This window comes from Anolis carolinensis, unplaced genomic scaffold, assembly GCF_035594765.1.
Source record: "Anolis carolinensis isolate JA03-04 unplaced genomic scaffold, rAnoCar3.1.pri scaffold_13, whole genome shotgun sequence".
NCBI lineage: Eukaryota > Metazoa > Chordata > Lepidosauria > Squamata > Dactyloidae > Anolis > Anolis carolinensis.
The window spans coordinates 2,298,019-2,323,618 of record NW_026943824.1 but is presented as its reverse complement, the minus strand read 5'-3'; the positions used below and the strand labels follow the sequence as shown (position 1 = coordinate 2,323,618).

Sequence of the window (25,600 nt, the reverse complement as noted above, 5' to 3'; positions counted from 1 at the left end):
GTTGTTGGGTTGCTGTGAGTTTTCTGGGCGATCTGGCCATGTTCCAGAAACATTCTGTCTTGACATTTCATTATTAAATGTGTTGTCGAAGGCTTTCATGGCCAGAATCACTGGGTTGCTGTCAGTTTTTCGGGCTGTATTGCCATGTCCCAGAAGCATTCTCTCCTGACATTTCACCCACATCTATGGCAGGCATCCTCAGAAGTTATGAGGTCTGTTGGAAACTAGGCAAGTGAGATTTATATATCTGTGGTATAATGTCCAGGATGGGAGAAAAAACTTTTTTTTTTCTGGTGGCGGAAAGTGAGAAAGTTGCAATTAATCACCTTGATTAGCATTGAATGGCCTTGCAGCTACAAGGCCTGGCTGACCCCTGCCTGGGGGAATCCTTTGTTGGGAGGGGTTAGCTGGTCCCAATTGAGTCTTGTCTGGATTTCCCCTGTTTTCTGAGTGTTGTTCTCTATTTACTGTCCACACAACTACAACAATTCGAGTTTGTAACAAATTAGTTCATTTCATAGCCTGATAAAATCCCAGGGAACTTTTTTCTGCTGGAGGAAAGTGAGAATGTTGCAGTTAATCACCTCGATTAGTATTGAATGGCCTTGCAGCTACAAGGTCTAGCTGATTCCTGCATGGGGAAATCCTTTGTTGGGAGGTGTTAGCTTGTCCCGATTGAGTCTTTTGTCTGGATTTCCCCTGCTTTCTGAGTGTTGTTCTTTATTTACTGTCCACACAACAACTACAACAATTCCAGTTTGTAACAAATTAGTTATTCTAATAGTCTGATAAAATCCCAGGGCAGCTGGCTCATTCCGCTGCCCACTAAATATTGTCCAGGGCATCCTATGGAGCCAACATGATGTACTGGCTAGGAATCTGGCTTGAGAAAGATGAGTCTGGTGTGAATTCCTGCTCAGCTGCCAAGCTCATTGGGCGATCCTGGGCCATTTGATCTCTTTCGGGCTCACCTCCCACACAGGGTGGCTTTGGATAAACAAGGATAAAGTGCGTAGGGCACTGCACGGGGCTCCTGATTATTGTCATTAAACGGCAAATTTCTGCCTCTGAGAAATGCATTGCTGATTAAACAGAAACAGTAGTAATTTTTTTTACAGTGCCAGCTGCTAATTAGCAATTGTATATGAAATATAGCGGGGAACAAAGACACTCCTTGCTCTTACTTTAAAGAATGATGACTCACGCAGCTGTTCCATTGGCACTCTAGGCAACACACCTAAAGGTCTCTGACTCATTATTGGAGATCGTGTTTGTTTTTGGTCACAGTCATCCCAAATCCTTCCCAGTTTGACTGCCAAAACTGCTAGCAGTAGGTCAGCATGTTCAGTGATAATAATTTATGACAGTGTGCCTTGACCAGTGCTTTAGGATGCCAAAATATGGACCATGAATTGGCAAACTCTTATTAATTGGCAGACACAATATATGTGTGTGTTCTGATATTGGATAACATACTATTCTTGAATTAGTCCAATCTGGTGAATACATGTGTGTGTTCAGATACTGCTATTCTTGAATTAGTCCAATCTGGTGAATACATGTATGTGTTCAGATATTGGATAACATACTATTCTTGAATTAGTCCAATCTGATGAATACATGTGTGTGTTCAGATATTGCTATTCTTGAATTAGTCCAATCTGATGAATACATGTGTGTGTTCAGATATTGCTATTCTTGAATTAGTCCAATCTGGTGAATACGTGTGTGTGTTCAGATATTGGATAACATGCTATTCTTGAATTAGTCCAATCTGGTGAATACATGTGTGTCTTCAGATCTTGGATAACATGCTATTCTTGAATTAGTCCAATCTGGTGAATACATGTGTGTGTTCAGATATTGGATAACATACTATTCTTGAATTAGTCCAATCTGGTGAATACATGTATGTGTTCAGATATTGGATAACATACTATTCTTGAATTAGTCCAATCTGGTGAATACGTGTGTGTGTTCAGATATTGGATAACATGCTATTCTTGAATTAGTCCAATCTGGTGAATACATGTGTGTCTTCAGATCTTGGATAACATGCTATTCTTGAATTAGTCCAATCTGGTGAATACATGTGTGTGTTCAGATATTGGATAACATGCTATTCTTGAATTAGTCCAATCTGGTGAATACATGTATGTGTTCAGATATTGGATAACATACTATTCTTGAATTAGTCCAATCTGATGAATACATGTGTGTGTTCAGATATTGCTATTCTTGAATTAGTCCAATCTGGTGAATACGTGTGTGTGTTCAGATATTGGATAACATGCTATTCTTGAATTAGTCCAATCTGGTGAATACATGTGTGTCTTCAGATCTTGGATAACATGCTATTCTTGAATTAGTCCAATCTGGTGAATACATGTGTGTGTTCAGATATTGGATAACATGCTATTCTTGAATTAGTCCAATCTAATGAATACATGTGTGTGTGTTCCGATATTGGATAACATGCTATTCTTGAATTAGTCCAATCTAATGAATACATGTGTGTGTGTTCCGATATTGGATAACATGCTATTCTTGAATTAGTCCAATCTGGTGAATACGTGTGTGTGTTCAGATATTGGATAACATGCTATTCTTGAATTAGTCCAATCTGGTGAATACATGTGTGTCTTCAGATCTTGGATAACATGCTATTCTTGAATTAGTCCAATCTGGTGAATACATGTGTGTGTTCAGATATTGGATAACATGCTATTCTTGAATTAGTCCAATCTAATGAATACATGTGTGTGTGTTCCGATATTGGATAACATGCTATTCTTGAATTAGTCCAATCTGGTGACCGCTATCCAGGTGTTCGTTTTTTGCTCTTTGCTACATCATAGTTTTGCTCTTTATCATTTAAGCCTGACCTTGAACAAACTATTGTGGGCAAATTGTGTTTTCTGCTGGACCACCCTTTGTCGATGAATGAACAAAGCCTCCAAAGTCAGCATTTTCCAGCTCTGTTTGTAAAGTCTGTGAGCTGTCTGTCAGTGGGAGTTTTTCAGAGCTCCACTCAAGCATGCAGCTGGGAGTTGACATGCTCTCTTTCTGTGTATTTAGTGCCAGGGACTACCAAGGTGTCAGTGCCTTTTGGGCACGGATGTTGTCAGGCCCAGAAGTAGAGCACCTTTATGTTGTCCTGCCGCCAAGGCACCTGAAGGCAGGCAGGACCTTCAGCTACGACACTTGTCAAAGCTCACGGTGAGGAGGGGAGACACGCAAAAGGACATGGCATTTCCAAACCGGCCTTCACCTGCTCCCCTTCTTCCCTGCAGGAAGATGTTGCATGTATAGGTCCAGGATGTCTCACACAGGAGCATTTCACACTTGGCCTGTTTTGAGCAAGACAAGCAAAGTGAACAGCCAGGTGGACACAAAGCATTGGAAGGAGCCTTCTGGGCTATTGGAGCCCAAGTCCATCCAGCCCAACTTCACCTGACATGAGTGGCAGTCTTCAGAGTCTCTCAGACTGGAGCTACACTACCATATAATCCAGATTATCAAAGCAGATAATCCACATTCATTTATTTATTACAGTATTTATATTCCACCCTTCTTTCTCACCCTGAAGGGGACTCAGGATGGATTGGAATGCACATATATATGGCAAACATTCAGTGCCATTATTAGACATACAACATATACAGACAGACAATCGAGGCTATTTTAACATTTTTCCAGCTTCTGGCTTCATGAGGCCACACTTGATTCCGGCCCCAGGAGAAGCTACCGCTTTGTCATCCACTGTGACGCCAAGTCTTTTTTGATGGTAGTACTTCCTCATTTTCTTCGCATGCCGCTGGCAGTTTTATTAATATATTGATATATTGCATTACTGTTTTATCTGTTTTATATTGTGATTGTATTATGTTGCTTATATTTTGTCCTTACGTTGTTTGGGCCTCTGCCCCATGTAAGCCGCCCCGAGTCCCCATGGGGAGATGGTGGCGGGGTATAAATAAAGTTTTTTATTATTATTATTATTATTATTATTATTATTATTATTATTTTATGGTGTCATAAATTAAGTTAAATTAGCCTCCCTGCCTTAAGCGGTACCTAGAATTCTCTACTTACATGCTCATCTGAAGCGCCATATTATCGCCTCTTTTAATGGCCATGTTTTTACTCTGATGAAGCTGTGTTATTGATTTACTGTGATTGTTATGTATTTTATACTATTGTGATTGTTGTATTTTATATTGTGCATTTTATACTGTCGTATTTTAGTGCAGGTTGTTGGGCTTGGCCCCATGTGAACCGCCCCGAGTCCCTTCGGGGAGATGGGGCGGGATATAAAAATAAACTTATTATTATTATTATTATTATTATTATTATTATTATTTTATTATGACACAGCAAACAAGATAGATATGCTTCAGGGTCCCATTCGTGAGCCAGAGCCAGATCTTCTCCTTATCAGCTTTTCCTTCAATTTTGTCAAGGAACTTTCCATGCAGTGTTTTGTTGTGCCAGCTGTCAGCTCTAGTTTGTAGTGCGGTTTTCTTGTACTGGTTTTTTGTCTGCTGTGCTTTGAGGAGTTTCTGATTTTTGACTTCAATCAAAGCAGGTTCTTCACTTTGCTTTACATCTTCTGCCAGGGCATGTTCTTCTTTTTTGACTGCTTGTTTTACTTGTAGGAGTAATAATAATAATAATAATAATAATAATAATAATAATAATAATAATAATAATAATAATTGAAACACAACAAGATGAGTCCACAGCAGACACTCTGTTGGCTGTTGTATTGGATCACACGTCGGACACTTATTATTATTATTATTATTATTATTATTATTATTATTATTATTATCTGTTTTTGAGCTGCTTAGGTGGCCAGCAAGCTAGGCTATTAATGGTTGGGAGCTTTAACCCAACCTGGGCTTTGAACCAATGTCTTCAGGGTTAGTGGTGATTTATTGCTGCTAGCTACTAACCAGCTGTAATACAGAAATCATTAAACCTAAATTTAGTTCAATACATAATATGAAAACAGATACAAAAGGCATTGTTAAACAATCAAACTCACATTGGAATCAAACTGTTTGCAGAGTATGCGTGTTTAAAACTTAGATCTTTCTGATCCACATTTAAATAACTCAAAAATAAAACAACTGAAAAAAAGGACTACAATCCACCTACACTTGAGAAATACCTAGGGCCGGCTCTGATCTGATTTGAACTGGGTTATATGAGCATTGATCTGATTTGAACTGGGTTATATGAGCATTGATCTGATTTGAACTGGGTTATATGGACTACTTTCAGCAGCAGCTCTGTGTTCTTTGTCGCTGAGCCTTTAGTAATACAACTCTCACTCCTCTCTCACATTAATTTAGGGACAAAACAGAAGGGTGGGCAATGGAACTATTTCCATGTTTGTCTTTGCTCGGAGCTATAATGCCTTATTTGCAAGTCAGACTGCTATTTAGACTACTTATTTCTGAGACGTGGATTAGCATATTTTGAGACCCTTCTGTGCAGTTTGTTTCCTGGAGGGAAAACAGGACGCCTTCCTCCCGCCTCCAAGTTCACAGGCTTCCAAGGAGTGTTTGTTTTTGAAAAGTCTTGTTTCCTGACAGTTGCCCTCCCTCCTTCTCTTTGCAAAGTGCAAAATCAGGCCTTGGAGGGATTCACCAGATGGCCTTGGCTTTCCAGGTCATAAGTCTTATGCAGAGACACATATGTGTTTCTTAACAACCTGTATCTCATGTCTCTTGTTGGTAAAGACAAAGAACTATCACAAAACAACCACGTGGCTCATCCATTTGAAATATATATCCAGTTACTATATATTTGCAAGGATTACATATATTAGCAAGGGTGTAATCCTTGCTTCTGGAAAACAGATAAAACACTATGAAAGTGGGGATAAAATGGAATACAGTAGAGTCTCACTTATCCAACACTCGCTTATCCAACGTTCTGGATTGTCCAACTCATTTTTGTAGTCAATGCTTTCAATATATCGTGATATTTTGGTGCTAAATTCATAAATACAGTAATTACTATATAGCATTACTGGGTACTGAACTACTTTATCTGACAAATTTGTTGTCTAACATGATGTTTTGGTGCTTAATTTGTAAAATCATAACTTAATTTGATGTTTAATAGGGTTATCCTTAATTCCTCATTATCCAACATATTCACTTATCCAACGTTCTGCCGGCCCGTTTATGTTGGATAAGTGAGACTCTACTGTAATGTTATTTTTCGTGGTGCGTTATTATAACAACAAATGATGGGAGACATTTTAAGTAATATGTATGACAACAGACACAGTTCACCAAGAATTAAGTATCGTATAAACTCGAGTATAAGCCGACCCGAATATAAGCCAAGACACCTAATTTTACCACACCAAAACATCGTGTTATACAACAAATTTGACAGAAAATGTAGTCCAATATGCAGTAATGTTATGTTGTAATTACTGTATTTACGAATTTAGCACCAAAATATCACAATGTATTGCAAACATTGACTACAAAAATGTGTTGGATAATCCAGAACGTTGGATAAGCGAATGTTGGATAAGTTGAGACTCTACTGTAATATGTATGACAACAGACACAGTTCACCAAGAATTAAGTATCGTATATACCCAAGTATAAGCCGACCCGAATATAAGCCAAGACACCTAATTTTACCACAAAAAAATTGGGATAATTTATTGACTCGAGTATAAGCTGAGGGTGGAAAATGCAGCAGCTACGGGTAAATTTCAAAATAATGGATATATATTTTTCTTCTTCCTGACTTGCAAAGGCTTCTTTCCCTTTTCAAAACATGCCCTTGGTTAAGAGCGAGGGAGGCTTTGGAAAATAAAACACACTGATAAGGGAGGAGAGAAATATATCATATATTGCAAGCAATGGCTGGACCTTGATTCCATTATAAGCCAAGGGAGGCTTTTTTAGCTCAAAAAAAAGGGCTGAAAAACTTGGCTTATCTTTGAGTATATACGGTATTAGGTTGCTGTGAGTTTTCCAGGCTGCCTGGCCATGTTCAGAAGCATTCTCTCCTGATGTTTTCCCCACATCTATGGCAGGCATCCTTAGAGGTTGTGCGATCTATTAGAAACTAGGCAAGTGGGATTTATATATTTGTCGAATGTCCAAGGTGGGCAAAAAACTCTTATCTGTTTGAGGCAAGTGTGAATGTTGCCATTGGCCACCTTGATTAGAATTGAATGAATAGCCTTGCAGCTTCAAAGCCTGGCTGAACATTCCACAGATCTATAAACCCCACTTGCCTAGTTTCCAACAGACCTCACAACCTCGGAGGATGCCTGCCATAGATGTGGGAGAAATGTCAGGAGAGAATGCTTCTGTTATAATTTTTTTAAAAATTAACGTTTCAAGTGATATGTACAGCGAAAGTGTGGGAATAAAGGTGTTTATAGAAAAGAAGGGTGAAAATAATAAAAAGAAGAAAGAGAGAGAGAAGAAAAAAGAAATAATAATAATAACAACAACAACAACAAAAAATAAAATAGAATAAATATGTACATACATTGACTTCCATCTTTTACACGGTTACTTTAGTGGGTTTTTGATTGTCTTTTCTTATCTCTTTTTCTCTAGTGTCGTTATCTTCTTACACTCAATCTATAATAACAAATCTTATGCTTAAATTAACACCTTCATTTGCTCTTCTTTCAAGTAGTTTTTTTTAATCAAATCCCAGTTAGTTTGTTTTTTAGGTCTACCATGATTATTTTTTAAATAAATACATCAACTTGTCCATAGTCATTATTTCCAACACCTTATTTATCCAGCAGTTTATCTCGGGAGTTTCTTTCTTTTTCCAATATTTGGCATACAGTAGAGTCTCACTTATCCAACGTTCTGGATTATCCAAGGCATTTTTGTAGTCAATGTTTTCAATACATCATGATATTTTGGTGCTAAATTCATAAATACAGTAATTACAACATAACATTACTGCGTATTGAACTACTTTTTCTGTCAAATTTGTTGTCTAACATGATGTCTTGGTGCTTAATTTATAAAATCATAACCTATTTTGATGTTTAATAGGCTTTTCCTTAATGCCTCCTTATTATCCAACACATTCGCTTATTCAACATTCTGCTGGCCCGTTTATGTTGGATAAGTGAGACTCTACTGTATGTCATTCTAGTAAGGTAATTAAAAAGAATTTCTTTATCTTTTTTTCTTTTTTAATGTTAAGCATCCCTAAAGAGAAAATATTTTGGATCCAGATTTAATTTGCAACATCTTTTGAATTTTTTGGTGGATTTCTTTCCAATCATTCTTTGCTGTCGTAGATGTGGGAGAAATGTCAGGAGAGAATGCTTCTGGAACATGGCCAGACAGCCTGGAAAACTCACAGCAACTCAGTGATTCCAGCCATGAAAGTCTTCAACAACAAATTAAGCATTAGTTGCCTTAGTTAATAGTCAACAGGAAGGTGCAACAATTGGCCATAAAAGCTCCTTCTCTCCCTGTATCTGTCACAAGGTTTAATGAAACATCTGTTTTGCTCACCTGAAGCCTTCCTAGAAATCGTCTCCAAATTCCACGGAAGGCCAATTACTCCCCCGATTGTCCTTATGGGACCGTAATCCCGGATTCCTTAATAATTGACTAATCGCGGCTGAACTCTCCATGTTGAAGACAAACGTCTTCAGGGATAAACATGGTTCATACTGATTTACAGCCGTACCTTGACAAAAATAATAATAGTCGTGTTTAAGGCTGCCAAGGGGAGGAGGCACGCAAAGAGAAGCCAAACACTCAATCATCCTTTTTATTGGACAAGCTGTAATTTTTTCCGCGCAGCCATAAAACAGGATAAAACACAAGTTTCTCTTCGCTTTGGGCATGCATTCTCAGTGACATCCAAGTAGAAATATTGTAGCAGTCACGGCAGAATAACTTCATATTTGAGACAGGTGATGTTGTTTAAATCTATTTACTGTATATACTCAAGTATAAGCCTAGGTTTTCAGCCCTTTTTTTAAGACTGAAAAAGCCCCCCTCGGCTTATACTCAGGTGAGGGTCCTGGTTGGCTTATATTTGGGTCAGCTTATACTCAAGAATATATGGTACATTTATTATTTTTCTCTATTATTATTGGCATTATTACATTTAGTATTTGTCTTTATTATTGTTGCTACTATTACATTTATTTTATTCTATTATTTACATTGAAGAAGATGAGAATAATGATTTGATTAGAGTTGGACGGTACTATTACATTTATTATTTGTCTGTATCATTATTGGCATTATTACATTTAGTATTTGTCTTTATTATTGTTGCTACTATTACATTTATTTTACTCTATTATTTACATTGAAGAAGATGAGAATAATGATTTGATTAGAGTTGGACGGTACTATTACATTTATTATTTGTCTGTATTATTATTGTTGCTACTATTACATTTATTTTACTCTATTTTTATTATTAATAATAATACATTTATTATTTCACTCTGATCTCATTATTATTATTGCATTTATTATTTTACTCTGTTATTACATGTATTATTTTACTCAATTATTATTAAAAGGATACATAAGCACATTTACATTGAAGAAGATGAGAATAATGATTTGATTAGAGTTGGACGGTACTATTACATTTATTATTTGTCTGTATTATTATTGTTGCTACTATTACATTTATTTTACTCTATTTTTATTATTAATAATAATACATTTATTATTTCACTCTGATCTCATTATTATTATTGCATTTATTATTTTACTCTGTTATTACATGTATTATTTTACTCGATTATTATTAAAAGGATACATAAGCACATTTACATTGAAGAAGATGAGAATAATGATTTGTTTAGAGTTGGACGGTGCTATTACATTTATTATTTTTCTCTATTATTGTTGCTACTGTTACATTTATTTTACTATTTTTTAATTATTATTAATACATTTATTATTTCACTCTGATCTCATTATTATTATTGCATTTATTATTTTACTCTATTTATTATTAATTGTATTATTTTCCTGTATTTATTATTATTATTATTACATGTATTATTTTACTCTATTATTATTAAAAGGATACATAAGCACATTTACATTGAAGAAGATGAGAATAATGATTTGATTAGAGTTGGACGGTACTATTACATTTATTATTTTTCTCTATTATTGTTGCTACTATTACATTTATTTTAATATTTTTATTATTATTATTAATACATTCATTATTTCACTCTGATCTCATTATTATTGCATTTATTATTTTACTCTATTATTCCATGTATTATTTTCCTGTATTTATTATTATTATTATTATTATTATTATTATTATTATTATTATTATTATTATTTTATTATGACACAGCAAACAAGATAGATATGCTGGATTTCATATCACAAAATCACAAGTCGAACACTTCCCAAGTGTCTAGGACTGTGTGATGTATTTTCGGATGATGGGTGCAGATCCCAGTCGGGTGGCCTTTTGCAGTTGGCAGATCGTAATTTTGTCAATGTCTATTCTTTCCAAGTGCCGGCAGAGATCTTTCGGCACGGCACCCAATGTGCCGATCACCACCGGGACCACCTGCACTGGTTTCTGCCAGAGTCTTTGCAGTTCAATTACATGTATTATTTTCCTGTATTTATTATTGTTGTTGTTGTTGTTGTTGTTATTACATGTATTATTTTACTATATTATTATTAAAAGGATACATAAGCACATTTACATTGAAGAAGATGAGAATAATGATTTGTTCAGAGTTGGACAGTCTTATCTTAAATTTGAGCTTGATGTAAAGATTCAAAAACATTTAACCTACCGATGCCTCAATTAATGTAATTTTATTGGTACCGATTTTTATTTCTGAAATTTATCACCCTCGGCTTATATTGGAGTCAGTGTTTTTCCAGTTTTTTTGTGTGGTATATTCAGGTCGGCTTATACTCGAGTATATACGGTATTAGCAGTGGATTATTAATACTGTACCAACAAACAGGAATCATTTCTGCTCATATTCAAGAAAACATATCTATTCTGCCAGTGTTTTCTGTGATGCAGGATCTCTTCTGGAAAAGATAAATCAGGTTGTCTGCTTTGACTCCATTCATTCATTCATTTATCTGCTGCCAACGAATGATGCTTCCTCTGTGCAGGTATCGCTTAGCCGGCCTTCCTGGAGAATATCAACACAAGAACATCACCAGCGCCGAGATTAACTACTGCTTGATCAAGGACCTGATCATTTGGACTCAGTACGAAATCCAGGTGGCATCTTACAACGGAGCTGGCCTGGGGATGTTCAGCCGGGCGGTCACGGAATATACTTTGCAAGGAGGTAAGCCTTAACACTTCTCCTGTTTGCGCATAAAGCATGCCTATTAGGCATGTCCGATTGATGAAAAAAATGTCTCAATTCTCGTTTCTAAAGTAGGAGGCGCTGGCGCTTCGATATAGAAAGTATTTCCGATTTTTTCACCCAAAAATTTCGGATATTTCCGAAAATTCGTAATGATTCTAAATGTTTCTAAAATGACGGACGCGCATGCGCAATCGCCAAAAAAAAGGAACCGGGGGGGGGGACTTTTATAGGGCTCTCCCGCCCTCATTTCTTGAGCTATCCTCATCAACCCTAGCCCCCACCTTTGTGTCCATCGTGGAAGCTTCTGATTGGCCAGGGAGCGGCAGCTATGTTAGGCTGCGCTAAGTTCCCATTCTAGGTAGGTTGCAGAAACAAAAAAAAATTAAAAAAATGTTTTTTAAATATATTTAAAAAAAAATTGGGGGGAAAAAATTAACGAAACATTAAGAGACAATTAGAGAATGGGCCAACAATGGTTCGAATTACATTGCCGGTTGCGCTGTGAGACAATGTCTCAGAATGCGTATCAAAAAGCGAGAACAATCCGAAATAATTCCGATATATGATTCAAAATGATTTTTTGGACATGTCTAATGCCTATATCTCTGCTTTTCTGAATGCCCATGCGTTGTCTTGTTTCTCTCCAGATTTCCAATGTATATGAGCAGCAAGGAAAACAGAAGGTGATAATTGGTATGTTCTGTCTCAAGGAAGTACGGAACAACAGCTGCTCAATTGCAAATTACGTTTCACTTTTGAACCACGTCGGTTAGTTAATTTGGTTGTTTAAATAACCCCCGTGACACGTTACGCTTATTGGAAACTTTCTTACATTTTGACCCGTGTTTGCATATATTTATACTTTATATGCAGCAACAATTGCATTTGGAAGCAAAACGGATGAAATTCCAAATAGGACCGGCTACTTGTATCCATGTATCCAAGACTTTGTAATTCTACAGCATATTTATTTATTTATTTATTTATTTATTATTTGATACATTTATATCCCGCCCTTCTCACCCCGAAGGGGATTCAGAGTGCCTTATAAATTAAATTTACATACAATATTATATTATTAGCATAGCACAGTAATGGCAATAAATTACCATATTGTACTATATCTATATATTGTAATATTATTAATAATATTACAGATAATATATAATATATAATTAATATTATTATTACAAAATACAGTAGAGTCTCGCTTATCCAACATTCGCTTATCCAACGTTCTGGATTATCCAACGCATTTTTGTAGTCAATGTTTTCAATACATCGTGATATTTTGGTGCTAAATTCGTAAATAGAGTAATTACTATATAGCATTATTGCGTATTGAACTATTTTTTCTGTCAAATTTGTTGTATAACATGTTTTGATGCTTAATTTGTAAAACTATAACCTAATTTGATGTTTAATAGGCTTTTCCTTAATCCCTCCTTATTATCCAAGATACTCGCTTACCCAACGTTCTGCCGGCCTGTTTGTGTTGGATAAGTGAGACTTTACTGTATTATTAATAATATTACATGTAATATAATATATATAATTAATATTATTATTACAAAATTATATTATTAATATGATATGCATATACAATGTATTATAATATATATTATTGTAAATTATATTGTATATATGTATATATGCATGTGTGTATACATACACACACACACACACACACACACACACACATCTATATATATAAAAGGATAAAGTTGCGGGCGCAGTGACTATAACAACAAAACTAAATGTCCCAGAAATACGAAACTTGGCAACACAATGCAAAAGCCTTGCCTTCCGGTTACAACAACACAACCACACCACAAAACCACAATCCGGACCCACAAAACTCACAACAACACATCATGACTATAACAACACAACTAAACGCCCTAGAAATACAAAACTTGGCAACACAACGCAAAAGCCTTGCCTCCCGGTTGTAACAACACAACCACACCACAAAACCACAATCCGGACCCATAAAACTCACAACAATACATCGTGACTATAACAACACAACTAAACGCCCCAGAAATACAAAACTTGACAACACAACGCAAAAGCCTTGCCTCCTGGTTGTAACAACACAACCACACCACAAAACCACAATCCGGATGCACAAAACTCACAACAAAGCATTGTGACTATAACAACACAACTAAACGCCCCAGAAATTTGAAACTTGGCACACAACTAAATGCCCCAGAAATACAAAACTTGACAACACAACGCAAAAGCCTTTCCTCCCAGTTGTAACAACACAATCACACCACAAAACCACAATCCAGACCCACAAAATTCACAACAATGCATCATGACTATAACAACACAATTAAATGCCCCAGAAATACGAAACTTGGCAAAACAACGCAAAAGCCTTGCCTCCCGATTGTAACAACACAATCACACCACAAAACACAATCTGGACCCACAAAACTGAAAAATTGAAGAAGGTAACAGACTTCAAATACTACTACTAATGTGAGTATAAAGAAGGGTGGAGGTCACAGCATAAATACAACCTAATGTAGACTGACCAACACCACCAGACTAAGCCACAGCAACGCGTGGCCGGGCACAGCTAGTATATATATATATGCATAATATATACATATGATATGGCACTCTGGAAGCCTGCTCACCCTCTCAACAAAGAACTTTTCCCCTAATTTTGGAATATTTATTCCTTGCAAACAAAAGGGCTGCAAAAAGGCCAGCCTTTGGACTCATTGCTCCGTTCTGAAACCTCTTGTGATGAGAAATGAAGCCATGCCTGTTTCAATCCGTGGTCTCAAATGTGGTCCAGTTGAGCTGTTTTGAGCCATCGAGGGTATCATGGTCTTTGCTTTAGGAGGCTGTAAAATGCAAGAGGGCCATTAAAGCCTCCCATTTGAGAAACACACTACATCGGTTACTTCATAGCCAGGAACACTTTTGCAATGCAGAGTGGGAATAAGACAGCAATATTATGGCACAATTAGATACACCCTGCCCTGTAAGAATATTCTTTTGGGCCAATTTGAAAACGAAATGTGCTAGGGTTGCAAACAACTCAATTGGAGTGGGGTTTTGGGCACTAAATAGCATTGGAAAATAACCAGTAGATCTCTGTGAATGTTAGCTGGCTTTTGAGATGGTAACTCTCAATTTTCCAAGTCTCGATGAATGGCGAGATCACTGAACCGCCTTTTTGCCTCGTAATCTAAACTATCATAGCCAAGACTGTGACGGCGCGAGTGGTGCCATCTATATGTTGAACTGTAAGTTGCAAGATTTGAATTGTTGTATCATGCCTGATTTTGCCTTTACCCTGTAAATGTAGTTGGATTGATTGGTTATTTATAGCTGTCAATCAATGTTCTTTGCACCAGTTATATTGCTCCCTCAGCTCAATTTTTGGCTCCACCCTTTCCTAGAGTAGGACAGTGTTTCCTTTTTCATTCCACCATCAAGCTTTATATCAGATGGACGTGAGAGAGAGACTTGGCTCTAAAAGCCCTTGATTAAGTTACCTCTCAGCAACAATTCTGAGGTTCTTACCCTTGAGACTTATGCTTCATGTTCAGGGCCAACCTGGATGATGTTGAGGAGTCTCAAGCGCCTTCAGATCAGTTCTTTGGCACCAGAGGAAGACTGTGTCTTCAAACATAGGCCATTTGGACTGAGGCTGAGGATTGCTCCGGCATTCACAGCCATTGAGAAAGAGGGACCTGGAAAAGCTTCTCAGCTGCAGAGCTCCTTGGACTTAAAACAACCAAGGACTATAATTTATATTTTCCTTTACCCCTTTGAAACTTCCAGCTTATTGCCTTAAAGGGATAACCCTTTGAAACAATAAAACCATTTTTGAGTTATCTACAGTGTTTTGGTCCTTGGGAGTTCCAGCTTCCCTAAAGGAGGGCAAGAAGCAATCCCCTGGGGAAAGATGTCACGTCCATGCCTCTTTCGCTAAGAGTTATAGCCCCAGGCGTGACGGCACAAAGACCACAGCTTCAGCCTTTGCCTTGGTTGCTTCTTTCCCTGCTGCCTAACATTGCTTGTCTGTCTTCCCTTCCCCATGACATTTCAAAATCAAAGACACTCCAACTCCCTTTCCCGCTATGTCTGTTTCTCCGGTAATTAATGGTGACATCGTGCCACCATCAATGAAAGCTCCAAAGCAGCCGTGATTGAGTCTTCTTGTCCTACTTATAGTTTTCCAAGAAGCATCTGGTTGTCCGTTGTGTGAAACAGATTGCTGAACAAGATGAACAAATCCTCGGTCTGCCCCGGCAAGGTTCCTCTCACGTTCCTTGCACCTTGTAGCAGGATAATGCAACATAAGTCTTCCCTGACCAATGTCACAGTCTGATTCTATGCAATGCTTTGCAAAGATTGCAAAAGGGTTTGGCCATTGCATATGTTAGTTGTCACTATTGACCTGATGTTGTTAAATTTTACTTTCAATGCGCCTTGTAGCAATAATCAGTGACGGGCAACTGCTGCCTCCAGGGCTAATTTTATGGCCCTCGATTGCGCTAAGCTCCGCAGATTTCTTTTTTTGCCTTGTCACCCAGAAGAGGCTAATTGCCTTTTTTAATATTTGCAGGAGCAGCATGCCCTGTTGACATATAAATGCCCATTTTTCAAACCCAGAAGTGAAGTTGTGGACTCATCCAGTTTTGTTTTGTTTTATTGGCTTTTTGGACATCCATGCAGCCATCGGAGTTCGCAGATTTGGAATATTATATTTGTCATTAAATTGATTTTGACTCAGTCCAGCCCATGAATAAGAGAAATCTAAGTCATAATCTGTCCTCCTCAATGTTTTGACTTCAGATATCTTAATTGGGAGAAATGGACTGAAAGTTTAGCAGATGCAACATTATGTCTGTATGTGCCTTCAAGTCGCTTGTTGATGTGTGGTGATGACCCCATGGATTTCTCTTAATTTTTTTAAAATAAGGAATTTTCAGAGATGGTTTACTGTTTTACATCTCCTAAAATTCCATTGGGTATTTTCCTTGTAGCCATTGGACAGTTTCTTTCATGTCAGGTGGGTTTTCATACCGGAAGGTCGCTTACCGTTACCGATGGTACCGAAGGAAATGGAGGAAACAGAAAAAACGAAATTCATGCACAACTCTAATTAGAACTTCCCTGGAAATTATGCATTGCATTATGAATGTATCTTTGCTTGCTACATTTATTCCTTCCTGAGTTTGGTTCAGCCTGTTGTTGGTTTTTTTGCGCAAGAAAAGTGGATCTGTTCAAATAGAAACAGTTGTAATATATTCTTCGCCACCCACACTGTCCCCATTTGGATGTTTCTTCCTTTCCTGTATTCTTTCCACTACCTTTAAGGTTGGATAGTCTCTTCCTTGTGACATTTCATGTTCTCCAAGTACCTTAACCAAATCCATCAGCATCTATTTATATTTCAGTCCTTTGATTCCCGTCCTTATATCTGGCAATTGGTTCTAATGTTGCTTGCTTGATATCGTGCAATGTTATTATCATCCTTTATTGACCAGCTGTCTGTAGTCATTTATAAATATATACATCCAGTGTTGTAAGCTGAAAATGGTCTATTCTGCATTAAGAGACTGATAGACAACGGCATTCAGATTGCCAGGATCCTTGGGCAAGGATGTTTTACTATCCGATGGATAGTGGTTGGTTGTAGGTTGAACGCTGGACATTTGACTGGTTTGTGTTACTGCTTCATAAAGCAAATGGATGATTTCAATATGGACGTTGCCATTTGCTAATGCGGACTTTATTTTTAAGGATATTTTTATTGATTTTGACCGAAAGAACAGAATGTACAACCAAAAACATAAAAAACATAAAAGGAGAAAACATAGAAAAATATACAGACACATATATAGAACTAGACACTACAACTAACCTAAGACTAAACTAGGTTAAAACACTAAGGAACTCTGACAACCCCATCACAAGGCCAGGCTATGGCACAGGCTGGTTAGCAGCCAGCTGCAATAAATCACTCTGACCAAGAGGTCATGAGTTTGAGGCCAGCCTGTGTCGGGGTGAGCACCCGACAATCAAATTTTTTTAAAAATAGCCCCTTCTAGTTGTTGACCTAAGCAACCCGAAAAATAGTTTCATCTATCAAATAGGAAATTTAGGTACCACTTATATGTGGGGAGGCTAATTTACAACACCATAAAAATCACCCAACCACTGTTGGAATGAGGAAGTTGCCGCCGCAGTGGATGATGAAGCAGCTGCTTCCCTTGTGGCCGGGATTGAGCATACCCTCAGGAAGCTGGAGAAGGTTTAAATTGCCTCTGTGTCTGTCTTTGTCTCTGTTCTATGTTATATGGCATTGAATGTTTGCCTTATATGTGTACAATGTGATCCGCCCTGAGTCCCCTTCGGGGTGAGAAAGAAGGGTGGAATATAAATACTGTAAATAAAATAAATAAATAAGCTATGATAAAAAGTACAGAACAAAAGGCAAAGGCATTGTTCTGCTAGAAGAATAGAAACCCCGAAGGTGGTGGAGCATCCACAGAGCCCATGAGCATCTCTCTCAGAGCTCCAAGGGCTCCCCGGAGCACAGTTTGAGAACCGCTGAGTAGACCATAGCCAACTCAGAGTAGAAATGTCACAACTTCCAAGCACTCATGCTTAGGGCACAGAGGACACATGCCATGCTCTTTGTTCATCCAGCCTAGTATGGCTCACTTTGTCCGACAATGCTTTCGACTGCTGTCCAATGTTTCATGACAAGGAATTTCCCCATCACCTACTACCTGACCCTTTTCAAGAGAAGCTTCCACAGACTGAGCTTCTTCGGATGTTCTCTGTCATTGAGCTGTAGTCCATCCCTGGGAAGGACCTTCTCGCCTTAGAGCAGTGCTTCTCAACCTTCGATATAGTCAATATAGTGTGTAGATCTCAGAAAGTGTTCTGCCTTGATCAGACATAACCTGGAATATCCTTGTGTCTAGTTTTGGGCAACACAATTCAAGAAGAATATGGATGAGATAGATGTCCAAAGATAGGGTACCAAAGTCATCCAAGCTTTGGAAACTATAAATCCCTCTGAGGGTTGGCTCAAGAAGTTGGGTATGTTTCATTTGAAGAAGGTTAAGGGCAGTGGTTCTCAACTTGTGGATCTCCAGATGTTTTGGCCTTCAACTCCCAGAAATCCTAACAGCTGGTAAACTAGCTGGGAGTTCTGGGAGGTGTAGGCCAAAATGCCTAAGGACCTACAGATTGAAAACCACTGCTCTAGGTGGACCTTTGTCTTTACTCTTTTGGCTTGTGGTTGGATGAGTAAGAGTCAGCTGGAAGTAAGAGTACAGTATCTATATATATATAAATGTAATGTTCGTTTTATTATGGAGTAAACAACAAAAGTCACTTCCTTAGAGGTTATCCATCTCAAAGAGTAGCCAAGTCATTGATAGTTCATTGTCACCAAAAGGACAATTTCTTCTTCTTAATGACTTAGTACCAGTACTGTAATGTCAGTTCTATTTTTTTCTTGTTTTCCTAGAATTAAAGCAGTCTGGTGCTTGCTAAAAACAGCCGACCCTCTCTGAACCTTAAGCACATTTTCAGAATGGTATTCAGTGGACCTCTCTGACCTGACATGTCTCTACTGCTGTTCATTATGCTCTTTAACCGTTACTGCTGCTTCTATTTGCTCAGACTGATCTAGATGCATGTTCTGGCCTAGAGAAGGATATGACCCCCATAATTTCATTGGTATATGCATATCCTAAGTTTGGGTCTTAAATTGCTCCTGTATCTGAGGCTTATCTTGTGGGACGTGACCTAGGAGAGCATCGTGATCATTTGTGGTGCACTGATGGATGCTGTGCTTGGGTTAAGGAGAATTTTGATGTTTCTCCATAGTCATAATTATTGTTTTGGAAACACCATCACTTAGAGAATAGTTTTATGGAAAACCGGTACTGATACCAGACGTGAAATCTTAATTTCTTGAGCTCTAGCCATGCTTCAAGAAAGAGGGAATGTTGATGTTTCTCCATAGTCATAATTACTTTTTTTGGAAACACCATCACTTAGAGAATAGTTTTATGGAAAACCGGTACCGATACCAGACATGAAATCTTAATTTCTTGAGCTCTAGCCATGCTTCAAGAAAGAGGGAATTTTGATGTTTCTCCATAGTCATAATTACTTTTTTTGGAAACACCATCACTTAGAGAATAGTTTTATGGAAAACCGGTACTGATACCAGACATGAAATCTTAATTTCTTGAGCTCTAGCCATGCTTCAAGAATAGCATTTTGTAGATTCCATTGGAGGCATGAATTACTTTTATTTGACTTTGTAATAAAGCAAACGGCATTAATGTCCTGTATTAATGTTCAGAATATGGTATTCTAGGCAGGTGTTTTAATTTACTTTTTGGAGTGCAGAGGAGCTTAGGAAGTGTACCAGGCAATTGTCTGCCTCTCACCGAAAAAGATGTCCTAGAAATTTCGGTTCTGTTCTGAACGGTCCTAATAAGCTTGCTGATTCGAAAAAGAAATTGTATCCAAGTCTCTGGAATCCATTAAATAAATGGGCTTAGAAATGAGGTGTAAGTACCAGACTACTACAATTTAAGCCACTGAAGGAAAGGATGGAAGGCTCGGAAAGTGACAAACGTATCCTGTAAAGACGCGGCTGCATTTAGAACTAGGAACTGACATCCTAAGATATTGAAAGCTCATTTGGAGGTTTTTCGAGCTTTCGCTAAACACTTACCTATAAAATTGCTCTTCTGACTCTCTGCATATTCACAAGGAGCCTCGTCTGAAGCGGCAACAGGTTTAGCCTAAATTCCTTCTCGTTTTCCCATTACCTTGCTGCCTGAGTCCATTTAATGGCTTTTATTCACACTGCCTCCCTGACCTTTTCTGCTAAAAGTAGTTTTGTAATGCTACATATTAACTTGCCGTTCGAGCAGCTGAGTTTTAATGCATTTGCAGCTAAGTGAACTTTACCAAGGAGAAGGTAAAGGTTGGGTCTGTCACAGCAACATTGCTATTCATTCGGGGGAATTCCTTAAACTTGTCGCGAGACACTGAAAGCTGTGCACATCCAGGGGGAAATTCGGGTTTGCATGGGAGGAAATATATTTGTCAGCTCTGTAAAGACAAGTGGCAGCACTGTGCTGTCTACACAGAAGGATGGGTGGCCATCAACATGTTTAAGCTCAAGTAGAACCCTATACGCTTCCATGAATTTCACATCACTAATCTATATATATAAAAGAGTGATGGCATCACGGCGACCAACAAAACAACAAAACTACAGGCCCCCCAACCTCGAAATTTGACAACACAACCCATCATCCACGCCTCTAGGTTGATACAACAAAAAGAAAAGAAAAATAAAGTCCTAATTAGAGGGAGAGGAATAATTGCTTTTATCCAATTGCTGCCAGTTAGAAGGCTAAGCTCCTCCAACTTGGTCTCCTAGCAACCCAATAAAAAATAATAAAAAACATTAAAAAATAATAATAAACACTAAAGAAAATTAATACAATAAAATACCATAATAACAAAAAATTACTAAAAATAATACAAGAAAATAATAAAATATAATACATAAAAAGATAACTTACAATAAAATTAATTAAAAAATACAAATAACGTCAAATAAAAATTACACAACAATTTTTAACCAATATCACCACCACTTTGCCACAGCAACGAGTGACTGGGCACAGCTAGTATTACATATGAATCCATTAATATATCTTTTATACACTTGTATCCTTTATATACTTGAGCGTCTTTGGAGACTCTGTATTGTTGACCCAGACTGTAGAAGCAACATAGCATTGCTCTTTATGAAGTTCCAATGCACTTCTGGATTCAGGATAATAATAATAATAATAATAATAATAATAATAATAATAATAATAATAATAATAACAACAACAACAACTTTATTTTTATACCCCGCCCCATCTCCCTAAAAGGGACTCGGGGCGGCTTATATGGGGCAAAGCCCACAAACAATAAAACAAACAACAGCAAAACAATAAAACAAATATCTCAACAATAAAACATCAGCATCAGTAAAAAAAAAATCAACATACAAAATAAAATATTAAGAACAGAAGACGAATGCACGGATCTGGGCCAAAGTGCAAATATTTCAGAATCGGGAAGAGGTAGTTATACAGCTAAAATAGACAATAAAGTGTTTAAATAATACTGAGGAGGCATCACCGGTGAGGCAATTTTTAAGTAGGCAGATAAGTCGAACCTACAACGATTGATCATCGAAGGCCTTTTGGAAGAGCCAGGTTTTAAGGCTCTTCCGGAAGGAGAGGAGGGTGGGGGCCTGCCTGATATCCCTGGGGAGCGAGTTCCAAAGACGGATTCAGGATAGTGATGAGGGCGTTGAAAGCTTGGAACCATGATATTGTCCACCTTCCTGAGGAGTGAGGTCTTCTGGAGAAGCTCTTCCTCCATCTCAGAGTCCCAAGGGTTGGAGCATTACATACAGAAGGGCATAGTGGAGGGTGTTTTCCGCTTGGGGACCCTGATTTTGGACACTCTCTCTTTAGAGGTCCAAGGGATATCTGTTAATGTGGGATTTGTGTATTGATAGTGTTTAAATGCAATTTGTGCCATGCTTGTATTGCAACTGATTGCATCACCCAGAATGTAACATAATGTGGAAAGAGTTAATTGCCAAGAAGCTATGATGACCTTGATGTGTGGCTGGAACTAGGGAGTATCCAGACACAAGTGTTTGTGTATAACGATTGCTTCGGTTCAGTTCAGTTGAGTTCTGTCTGCCTAGAGTTCAAGTCAAGTTCTGTTGGAGAACAGAGCAGTCCTGTGTTCGTCTGTCGTCTGCAAGTCTTTGTGTTGATTATTGCTGCATACAGTAAAACTTTGTAAATAGTTTTACCAACATCTCTGAGTGTCTCTTGGTTCTGCGTTCCACTGCTTCCATCCAACTACTGCTGTGCTGCAAATACTCTGACAACATCAACACTGATGTTGCTCCAGTATCAGGTCAAAGCATAACTTTGGAGTCAAGACTTTGTGACCTGACTGAGTTCGTCCAAATCTGCAATGCTTTTCAAAGGCCTTAAACTGTTTCAACTGATTTTGAGCTGCCGTATTTGAATATATCGAATTGACTAATATACCTTTCATCTTTTCAGATTATTCAATTGGTGAAACTGATTTTCCTGGTCAGTTTAGATACAGAGCGGGATAGAAATAGTTAATCACCATCAACTTCATAGTTGTCATCGTCATTATCACCATTGTCATCGCCATTATCAACAAGAATGCCATGAATTATTATTCCTGCTGTTGCAATTTTTCTGTCAGCATGTTATCATTTTCTCCCCCTCCTTTCAACAGCCATTTTTCATTATTATTTTTTTTGTCAGGGTTAAAAAAATCACCCTTTCCTTAAAACAGAATGTCTTCTGTTTTAAAATGATGGGGAGGTTGGGGAGGGGACCCCGATTGGTCACGTTTCTGTGAGCATTGTGAATAAATGCTTCTGCATCTTTGTCTCGGCTTTTGTAGCAGATTCCAAAATAAACCGAGGGTTATATCGAGAAACACTATGTTTGCGCGTGACACTCTTTCAAGATATTCTGAGTTCTCTCACAAGTGTCACTTCCCCGGGGGAGATCTCTCTGTTCCTCAAAGTCATTCAGAATTTTCAAAGAAGGAGGTGAAGCTCAAAGGTTCGCAGTGTGTGGGCAGCAGGAAAATATTTAAGACTGACTTCTGTAGGCAAACTCTCTGTGAACTTTTTGTCAGAGCTCTCTGTATGCCATTTTCCAGGAAGCCAACATCCTTTTCAAAGTGTGTGGCAGGCTCCCCATGGAGACAAAACTTCTAGCAATCAGCTACTCGCAGTTTGTTTCTACTTCGCTGGAACTCTCCTGTTGACCAACTCACAAGCCCACTCGATGCAACCGAAGTTGCAACTATTGGGTGCCACGACGGATGGCATAGCAGGAGACAGATGTAAATTTCTGAGCATGTCTCTTGTTCAGAACTAATTAAAATGCACACGGGTAACAAGAAGTCCATTTTGTTGAAGTGGGAATGATTGTATATAGAGTTGTTTAAATGTAATTGAGTTCTAGTGTTGCAATGTGAGCTGGAGATTGCATCATGCTGTCTGCTGTCCACTATGCGAGTGTGTAAAGAGTTGTGTATTGCATCAGACAGCAGAGGTGGTTATAAATAGCTTGCTGTGTTATCTGTTCTTCCCTCTGCCCTCTGCTCTCTGCCTGTTTGCACTCTGTATGTATATGTCGTCTTGAGAGTTTTCCGTTTGTCAGTAAATCTTTTGTAGAAAGCCAAACAGGCTTCAGCCTATTTATTGGTGCCAGTGATTCTTCGTTGATCTTTCGCTGCATGTGTGTTTATCCAAACCGCGCGCTCTGACAGTGGTTATGGGCCCAGCACGCTTCCGCTAGTGGGGAACTTTCTGTAGTCTGTAGTGCCTTTTGTGCTCTTCAGTTTGTGTCTGGGTGTTGCTGCATTGTCCACAGCTGTATGGTGTGCGGTAGACTCCTGAAGTAGTTATAGGATCCCATTTATCCTTTGCTGAACGTAGCATTTGTTGAATTTTCTTGGTGGGTCTGTTGATTATTTGTAGGCTGTGTTTCTTCATCAGCTTGCCTATACGGTCAGTGGTTCCCTTGATGTATGATAAGAACACTTTTCTTCTAGATCAGTGGTTGTCAACTTGTGGGTCTCCAGATGTTTTGGCCTTCAACTCCCAGAAATCCCAACAGCCGATAAACTGGCTGGGATTTCTGGGAGTTGTAGGCCAAAACACTCGGGGACCCACAGGTTGAAAACCACTGCTCTAGGTGGACCTTTGTCTTTACTCTTGTGGCTTGTTGTTGGAAGAGTAAGAGTCAGCTGGAAGTAAGAGTACAATATATATAGATAAAAAAATGTAATGTTTGTTTTATTATGGCGTAAACAACAAAACCACTGAACCCAATCATTCCAAATTTGGCCACAAAAGACATAGACATCCAGAATATGTCTTTCAATTAAAAAAACCCTAGAAAAATAGTCCAAATTACAGAGGATGAGGAAGAGCTTTTCAATCTGGCCAAACAAGGATTCCCTTACAAAAGAAGTAGCCAGGCTCTTTAATTGAGGATGCTACTCCAGCTACTCCAAAAAACAGCCAGGCTTTGAGGCTACTTCACTGCTATTCCACCCGGCCAACTAATGATTCCCATAAGCCACAGCAATGCGTGGCCGGTGGCCGGGCAAAGCTAGTACTCATATACAAGAGTGAGTAAGAGTCGGCTGGAAGCATTCAGGACCCTGGACAGCTCTCTGTGTTTCAGAACAGAAGGAATCCAAGGCAAATGGGCAGGCTAGGAGCTAACTCAAGTTGAGACATACATAGCAAATTGTCTCCACAACGTCTTCTGCTTTTCTGTCTTCTCGGAGATGAGTGCTTATATTTTAAAGGATCATTCATTTTTCCATGGGTACATGTGTTGGCAAGACCCTTCCGTATGTTGTGGCAACAGAACGGCACTTGCAAGTAGTTCTGTGGACCAAATAATTGGTCCAACGCTGAGTTGAAGTCCAAAACACCTGGAGGACCCAAGTTTGCCCATGCCTGATGTAGGTTGTGACACCATTCTGCCAACGTTTCAGCAACAGGACAAGACTCATGAATGAACTCAGTTAGCATTGACATGGATCGGATTAAGGCTTTTGCACAAGGTCTGATGGATGATTGGTATATATATTTGGTGTTGCATTGTTTTAAATTTTTATATATTGTATTTTATTATGTTATTTAATTATTTTAACTGTTTTATTCTTATTTTATTGTATTATGATGTACTGGTAGTGATCCTACCAGTTGTGTAAGCCGCCCTGAGTCCCCTCGGGGAGAAGGGCGGGGTAGAAATATTGGAAATAAATAATAAAATAAAATAAAGACGCTGAAAAGTGGTCTGAAGATTTCAGGAAGGGCTTCACGCTGTCTTGAAGATCATAAGAACATTATGATGTCAACAGGCAATATTTCTAAAGGCATTCTGGGAATGATAAACTACTTGCTAGGTATGTGAGTAGCACAAGAGAGTCTCCCGGTCCCTGAAGGTCCTGTGATTAATCACACGCCGCGTGACTGCAGGGACCAGTTTCAGGTTGTGGAATTAAGGTGATAAATGGCTTCTGTTATTGTCGTCGTGTACACACATAGCTCATTCT

The 25,600-nt window shown here is 38.3% G+C and overlaps 1 protein-coding gene across 7 annotated transcripts in view; it reads left to right on the top strand.

Annotated features, from left to right (window-relative positions):
- sdk1 (sidekick cell adhesion molecule 1) overlaps positions 1-25,600 on the top strand; it is a 615,491-nt gene that overhangs the window by 377,607 nt on the left and 212,284 nt on the right. For all 7 annotated transcript variants that reach the window (XM_062964472.1, XM_062964469.1, XM_062964468.1 and 4 more), the window contains exon 17: positions 11,163-11,344. In XM_062964472.1, coding sequence (XP_062820542.1) covers positions 11,163-11,344 — 182 coding nt within the window. The remainder of the gene's footprint in view (positions 1-11,162; positions 11,345-25,600) is intronic.